Below are 8485 nucleotides of genomic sequence, written 5' to 3'. Positions count from 1 at the left end.
ACACACACACACACACACACACACACACACACACACACACACACACACACACATATAATTTGTGAGACCTCCCAAAGTTGTCTTTTTGAGATATTATTAGTCTTCTTTCATTATGCATACATTTCAGGGCGCTTTACTCCTTGATAAAGTTCTCCCCAGTCTAAAGTTCCCAGGAGAAACTCCACAGGCTCAGGTATTCTACAGGTTGTCTGCTAAAAATCCAGGTAAATATCCACCTATGAAATGACCTGCACAAACATGTGACCTTCAAAAGGACAGTCTGGATGAAGTAGGACCCTGAAACCCTCGAATTGCTAATTAAGTATGCACAGGTATCCCTCAGTAACATCATCATCTCTCCTTCCCAAGCAGACCACAGCGAGACACAAAGGATGCAGCAATGATGGAGAATACTGCAGAAGTGGAGACCCCAATATCCAGAACAGAGTGAATTTTTGGGTTTCTCAAACAGTCCCACTGAGTCCCCCATTAAGAAAACTGCTGGTCTTGGGACGCCTGGGTGGCTCAGTTGGTTAAGCAGCTGCCTTCGGCTCAGGTCATGATCCCAGCGTCCTGGGATCGAGTCCCACATGGGGCTCCTTGCTCATCAGGGAGCCTGCTTCTCCCTCTGCCTCTGCCTGCCATTCTGTCTGCCTGTGCTTGCTCTCTCTCCCTCTCTCTCTCTGACAAATAAAATCTTTAAAAAAAAAAAAAAAAAAAAACAAAAAAAAAAAACTGCTGGTCTCTTAGCAGCCTCTTCATACACCCATGTACCTGAGGCACCCAAAGAACGATGCTGAGGGATCCTACATGGAACAGAATTTGCCCCAAATATGCAGCAAGCAGATGCTAAAGATGAAAATAAAACTGAGAAAACTGGCTTCTTGCCTAATGACCTACTTATTACACTGGTATGTAGCATGCCTCTTTAGCTCTCCACCTTCAACTATTTTTTGTTGTTATTCTTATTCTGACTTTACAAAATGATAGATTTATTCTGAAGAGGTGTCAATTTAAATATGCATATTTCCATTCCCCAAACTTTGACATGTACTCTTCATGTATATTTATCAGTAAAACAAATATATATAAAAGCCCAATATCCCAACTCAATGATTTTCTCCATCATTCAGATCTTTTCTTCCTTAATTAACCTTGTCCCAATCCAAACAATACAAAGCTCTATAAAATCAAAGCAGCAAACGGAGTGGAAAGGGAAGAAGCTACAAGGAGGACACTTTGCTTCTAAAACCAAAGGAGAAAGGAAAAGTAGAGATCCATCTGACTACAATGTAAATATTACAGGTGTGATCTAATGACGAGGGTTTCATCAAGGACACTGCCAAGACATGCCCAACAACATGAGTGAGGCTCAGATCCAATTCCATGAGACCGTACTCTTTGGAGGCTTCCTTACTAATATTACTTAGTTATGCAAAAATCTCTCTCCATAAACATTTTGGTAGAGGGAGGAAACAGAGCCACATAACATCAGTATATGTATACTCCAAAATCTTGTTCCCAGGCCTAATGACTGAGAAATTCAGAATATGAAACCCCTTCTCCCAAGTGGTTTCATACCAGCCACAAAATGACATAAAAAGGTAGACCAGTTCCTTAGGTAATTCTAGAAAAATAAAAAATAAAACAATCTTATTTTATGCTTTAAATCTGCTTTAGAATGAAGCAGAAATAAACAAAGAAATACATATTTATGGAGCGCCTGGGTGGCTCGGTGTGTTAAAGCCTCTGCCTTCGGCTCAGGTCATGATCTCAGGGTCCTGCGATCGAGCCCTGCATCAGGCTCTCTGCTCAGCAGGGAGCCTGCTTCCTCCTCTCTCTCTGCCTGCCTCTCTGCCTACTTGTGATCTCTGTCTGTCAAATAAATAAAATCTTAAAAAAAAAAAATACATATTTATAATCAATTCTCTCGGTATCTTAACCAAGAGGAATGAGGAGCAGACCATCCTCACAGCAAGAGAGGAAAAGCTTCTCTCTCAAGGCCTTCCTTATCTTGAACAAGGAAGTTTTCAAAGCTGGCTTAGAACCACAAGAATCAGTATGATCAGGTCAACTTTTACAGATAAACCTGGCCTATAAAAGAAACACACTGATTTATTAATACTTGGTCTGAGTAATGAAGTAATAATGAAATTACATTATGTGGGACTCCCTTAAAATAATCGGGGGTAGGAGGTATAAAACTAAAATACAATTTAACATGTATGATAACTATTAAAGCTGTGTGCTGAGAACATGGGAATTCATTATGCTACTCTTTTGCATATATTTCAAATTTTACAGAATAAAAAGACTTTTCTTTCTTATTTTTTTAAAGTGGGCTCCATGCCCAGCAAAGAGCCCAACATGGGCTTGAACTCAGGACCCTGAGATCAAGACCTGAGCTGAGATCAAGAGTCAGAGGCTTAACCAATAGAGCCACCTAAGCACCCCTGAAAAGATTTCCTAATAAATGTCTTGAAAAGTTTGTAAAAATACTTGAAAAACTATGCATGGAAAAGGCAATTCACAATAGCGTAAACACAGAGATTACAAGGTATATATAGTCAGATAATAAAGATGACAAATGACACAAACTAAGCTAAATGTTCATTGCTTTTACATTTTTTCCTGGAAAGTTATTTATGTTCCTCAGAATAAAAGAAAAACTTTGTGAAACCACCCTAGGCTCATCCCAAAGCCATTCTCTCTCTAATCCTAGAATGGGGTCAGGGGCACCAGCAACCAAGCTCCATTCCTCTCACCTCTTGAGGCAGCTCCAGCTTTGACCGGTCATCCAGGCCATTGGAATGCAAGCCCATCAGGTATGGAACAGGAGCATCTAAGAAATGTAGGAGAGAAGCCGGGAGAATAGGGACATAGACATGCTGCCACTGGAAAGGAAACATGAGAGCTGTAATGGTCTCTGCCACAGTCATCAGTCTCTGGTAATCTAGGTTAAAAACAAAACAAAACACATACAAACCAGTCAAAAACAAAGCACTTGCTTGCCAAATAGTAAGTTAAAACCTTCAATACAATTTCACATTTAGAAAGGATCAGGATAAACTTCAGCAAGGGTATGCTCAAAGTGTGGTTCTCTTATGGGTATCAGAAAGATAACCCTGAAGACCTCAGTGATCACAAGCTGAAATATACCCACACATAACAGGTTCCTGCTAATAATAAAATTTAATATGGAAATACAGTAGAAATCCTAAATGGCACCTTGCTTCAAATACTATATCAGAAGGTTTAGTAGATTCTCTTAAGTCGAAAGGGGTTGGGGAACTGCAACAAAAACAAAAACAAAAAAAGGAACAGTGGCCTGGGTCTTCACTCAGCATAGAAGTTCTTTTACCACTCGATATGTCTGCATTCTATAAGGAACTAATGTGAGCTCTGCCTTCAAGACCAAGACCAAAGAACCACAAAGCATGCAGAAGCTGGTTTTCTGCACTAGCCAAGTCTGCCCTCCACCTGGAACTTTTCCTGAATAGGAATAGCACAAATGTGTTATTTTAATACTTCAATAAAAAGCTTCCTGAGAATTTGAAAGACTCAGAAGATTGACTTTCATGCCTCAAAACTCTTATTTTAGGTCAGAGATCTTAGTTTGGAAGGGAAGGCTTTGAGTTCAAAGTTTTGCTTTCCTTTAGAACACAATTTCTAGACCCATTTTATAAAAAAATAAGTAATAAATACATTGGCAAAGCCAATAAAATGGACTGGTTAAAAGTACAATTTTAAAAATTGCTATTCACAAATGGTATAATGGTTTCTGGCATTTAAAGACAGAGCAGAGGCACATAAATTTTAAAATCATATGAGTAACATCCTCTGGAATGGCTGATTTCAAAGGAGATTTCATAAGGGTTAAAGTGGTTTCATATACTAAAAACCCACCCCATCATTTAAAAAAATAATAGCTTGGTTCATAAAGGAGTTATAAGTAACAAACAGCTTTCCCCAAAATGAGGAAGGTTGAGTAAAAAGCGAGCAACAGCTGGTATGTATCAACTAAGTAAAAGTTTAGCAAAGTATCCCATATTTGCTCATTACTCACGCTTTGAAAATTGCCTATCACCTTATTCCTGGCTAAGCAAAGAAGAGCATAATCTAGAAAGAATTTAACTAATGAGGCAAATACATAGCAATTAATGATTAAAACGTCATCATCTCAAACTTAATTTTAAGGGCACTACAGGAAAATGCCTCATATGCTTCTTGGGGGAAACTAAGGCACATAGGTAAATGATACAACCAATTAGTCCCTAAAAGTGAACTGAGAGATTGATCATCAATTAAACAAAAAATGGTTTAGCAGAAGGACAAAAGAATGTAAGATTCTCATACTCACTAAAGATCAAAGCAAACTAATTAGAGTTCAAGGAGAGAGTCTCATTTTTCATTGTGCCCACACAAAGCATCGTCATTCCTATATTAAAAAGTATTTATGGGGCATCTGGGTGGCTCAGTGGGTTAAAGCCTCTGCCTTCAGCTCATGTCATAATCCCAGGGTCCTGGGATGGAGCCCCGCATTGGGCTCTCTGCTCAGCAGGGAGTCTGCTTCCTCCTCTCTGTCTCTGCCTGTCTCTCTGCCTACTTGTGATCTCTGTCTGTCAAATAAATGAATAAAACCTTTAAAAATATATATATATTTAGTGAAGATTCCCACCCATCATTCAAGCAACAACAAAAACATTTCCCCAATTACAAAAAAAAAGTAACCTTTGGAAGAGTTAAATTAGGTTATATATATATAATTTCAGAAAGAGGATTTAGTCCCACTTGAAAGTAAACAACTAACAAAATTTACAGCATTGAAAGCTCTGCCTTCAGCCTCTTCAGTAATACCTCAACTCCATGGGATGTCCATACAACATGGCTTTTTAATCTTTCTGCTGAAATTCTTCTTGATGACATTCCAACGATCTTTTTTTTTTTTTTTTAAAGATTTCATGTATTTGATTGAGAGAGAGCTGGGGCAGAGTGAGGGGCAGGGCGAGGGGCCAACTCCCTGCTGAGCAGGGAGCCGGAAGCAGGACTGGGTTCCAGGACCTTGGGTTCATTACCTGAGCTGAAGGCAGCCGCTAACCAACTGAGCCACCCAAGCGCCCCTCCAACAATCATTATTAAGAAGAATTCTAATGAGGGGCACCTGGGTGGCTCAGTCAGTTAAGTGGCCTGCTCTTGGTTTCAGCTCAGGTCATGATCTCTGGGTCATGAGCTCAAGCCCCTTGTGGAGCCTGGGCTCCACTTAGCAGGGATTCTCTCACTCTCCATCTTCCCACTCAAACGTGTGCTCTCTCTCTCTAAAATAAATAAAAATAAATAAAACCTTTAAAAAAAAAGATAAATTCTAATGATTCTCCAGAGGAGACCTCAATTCTTCTATCTACTCAAGAGCAATAATCTCAAGAATCTCAGACATCTTAAGAATTTTAAAATTCAAAATTAAGATGAATCAAAAGAATGCAAAAGTGTGCAAGAAAACCTTCAACTGATATTTAAAGCTGAAGGTCTATGTCCCAACACTGGCTCTTAAACATATTTTGAATAAATATTACACTGAAATATCCCATCCCCATCTACACTATGTATATATACCTACACACATACACACACACACACACACACACACACACACACATCACTGCTGGATTTAAAGGGGGCAGGGGGAGTGGGCAGGCAGGAGTGCCAGAGGCCTTTTCAATCATGAGAAAACCAAAAGATTTTCTCCTTTCTTTGCCCAAAGTCAATAAAGCAGATATTTTATATGGCTGGCATTCCTGGCATGTCGGCTCAGGGACAGTAAAATTTCACAGAAGGCCAAGAGACAGTTTGAGTAAAGGAGTCCCAAAAATGACTGTCATGAGACATCCTGGCACTGGACTACTACTTACAGTACCTAGCTGCAGCGTTTGGAAACATCTATTCCATAATCATAAAACAGGGCATGCTAGAGTCTGAAAGAAAAGGCTTGCTATGCTCCATCAAGGCAAGTTTTCCAATAGCAAAGAAATCTAGTTCTGGTTTTTCCCTACTTTTCAGGATAAATCTAATCTAGTATCTAAAACTCAGCCCACTTATTTCCTAAGAGTGGGTAACCTTATTTACCTCAGTTTGATATCTCTGAAGAATTCCTTGTGATGCACTTGAAATTATGGGATTCTTAGAAACAAAACACTTTTGGAGGCCAGAGATAATCTCCTCTCTCAAGGTTAAGTCACTTTCCATTTACATGGTTTAATTTTACAGACACTAGAAATTTGGAATTGTAGGGCCTTTCTGGTCTGAGTTGTTGGTTTCTTTTTATATTTGAAAATTTTTTTATATTTTACATTTTTATATTTTGAAAAAGCAACATCCCACCTTGGAGGAGGGCCTAACAAATAATGCCTCAGGGATCCAGTAATCTGTGGTACCCACTAGGATGCTGACCTCCAAGAGCTTTAAGCAACAGCACAAAAGCCATTTCTGTACACCAGTACAAATGATAAAATCATTTTCTCCTTTGCTATTGCCTGTGTCTGTGCTCATTATTCCAAGAAGGTGAAACCAATAAACAGGAAGCAGCCAAAGGTCATGTGCACACAAAGTATTTCAAACAAACAAAATCAACTGGAGACACTAAGGTTCTAGGCAATTATGTTCTCTTAAAGTTCTCATAATGTTAGGGCACCTGGGTAGCTCAGTCGGTTAAGTGTCTTCCTTCGGCTCAGGTCATGATCCTGGGGTCCTGGGATGAAGTCCCCCATCGGGCTCCTTGCTCAGCCAGGGAGCCTACTTCTCCCTCACCTCCCTGCTCATGCTCTGTCTCTCTCCCCCAAATAAATAAATTTTTTTAAAAGTTCCTATAATGTTTAATGAGCAATTACTTTTAACAAAAGAAGACAATGTAAAACATAGTGGGATTACAACCACCACTCCTGAGTGGTGAGGGAGGGAGAGAGGAATGTTTTCATGGCTTGTCTCTGTGCAAAGAAAGATAATAGCTGTGGGACCACTCTACAGATAATTTGTCCCTAAACAAACTACAGGGCCAATTCTACATATTGGAAACTGAATCATGAACTGTTCTTGCATACTCGTACTTTTGTGAAAAAGTGAATAAGGATGAATAAGGATGTTTCTCAGGTACTCTTTGTTCTTAGGAAACAACCTAATCTCTATGTTCCTTTCTCCAAGATACATTATTAAATGAAAGAAAGTGCAAACAATGATTAGCATATTTCCATTTGTGTTGTTTCTAAAAAGTGTGCATGTTGTATATGCATGATTATGTTTGGAAGGAAACAGCAAACAGTGGTAATCTCCTTGAGGGAGAACCAGAGACCAGAGGTGGAAGTCTTACACTTCACTATAGACCCTTTTGTAATGTGTTAAAATTCCTACCATATGACTGAAAGGTTTTTTTCCTACATTTTAATATACCATATTTAAAACATATACTTATGGTATATTAAAGTTTAACATTAATTTTAATATACCCTTCACATATCATAATGTACATGTATACTTTAAAGAATGTTACAAGCCATACATATGTACTCAACACTTCACATAAAAATAGTTCATGGTTCAAAAATATTTGAGAAGGGGCACTAAAAAAATTAAGAGATTACTTCTGAGAAGTAGGATTCTATGTGAAAAAGGAAACTTTCAACTTTCTCTGCCTTGTTTGTCCACACATTATTTATTTGTTTTCTAAAAAACTTATCTTTGAGGCACTTGGGTAGCTCAGTCAGTTAAGCGCCCAACTCATGACCTTGGCTCAGGTCATGATATCAGGGTCCTGGGATCGAGCCCCAAGTCAGGGAGTCTGCTTGAGGATTTCTCTCCCTCTCTCTCTCTTTCTCTGCTCCCCTCCCCCCCACAAAAAAAAAAAATAAATAAATCTTAAAAAAAAAAAAAAAAAGGACTGAGTAGGGATGCCTGGGTGGTTCAGCTGGTTAAGCCTTCAACTCTTGATTTTGGCACAGTTCACAATCTTAGATTTGTGAGATGAACCCATGTCAGGCTCCCTACTGGGCGTGGAGGCTGCTTAGGATTCTCCCCTTCACCTTCTGCCTCTCCCCACCAAGCACACATACAATCTCTCTCAAAAAAAAAAAAAAAAAAAAAAATATATATATATATATATATATATAAAGACTGAGTAATGCAAAGTGGCTAAAAAATACCATAATTGAATTAAGCATATCATGAGGCTATTAAGTGCAAAAAAAAAAAAAACAAAAACCAGGGAAAACTGCAAAAATTTATAGGTAGTCTCCATTCTGGTTCTTTTGCAAGGTTCATTAAATTCTCATTCCCCTTTTATTTATTTATTTTTAGATCTTATTTTTATTTAAAGATTTATTTATTTATTTATTTATTTACTTGACAGAGAGAGATCACAAGTAGGCAGAGAGGCAGGCAGAGAGGCAGGCAGAGAGAGGAAGGGAAGCAGGCCCCCCGCTGAGCAGAGAGCCCGATGCGG

The 8485-nt window shown here is 38.8% G+C and overlaps 1 protein-coding gene across 5 annotated transcripts in view; it reads right to left on the bottom strand.

Moving 5' to 3' along the window:
- The window catches only part of LOC111159360 (DENN domain containing 5A), a 100900-nt gene that overhangs the window by 49200 nt on the left and 43215 nt on the right, over positions 1-8485 (bottom strand). For all 5 annotated transcript variants that reach the window (XM_022521762.1, XM_022521763.1, XM_022521764.1 and 2 more), the window contains one exon: positions 2766-2953. In XM_022521762.1, coding sequence (XP_022377470.1) covers positions 2766-2953 — 188 coding nt within the window. The remainder of the gene's footprint in view (positions 1-2765; positions 2954-8485) is intronic.

Source organism: Enhydra lutris, unplaced genomic scaffold, assembly GCF_002288905.1.
Source record: "Enhydra lutris kenyoni isolate GAN:26980312 unplaced genomic scaffold, ASM228890v2 scaffoldscaffold68, whole genome shotgun sequence".
NCBI classification, from domain to species: domain Eukaryota; kingdom Metazoa; phylum Chordata; class Mammalia; order Carnivora; family Mustelidae; genus Enhydra; species Enhydra lutris.
Note: the sequence above shows the minus strand (reverse complement) of the source record. Positions and strands in the feature narration are given on the sequence as shown.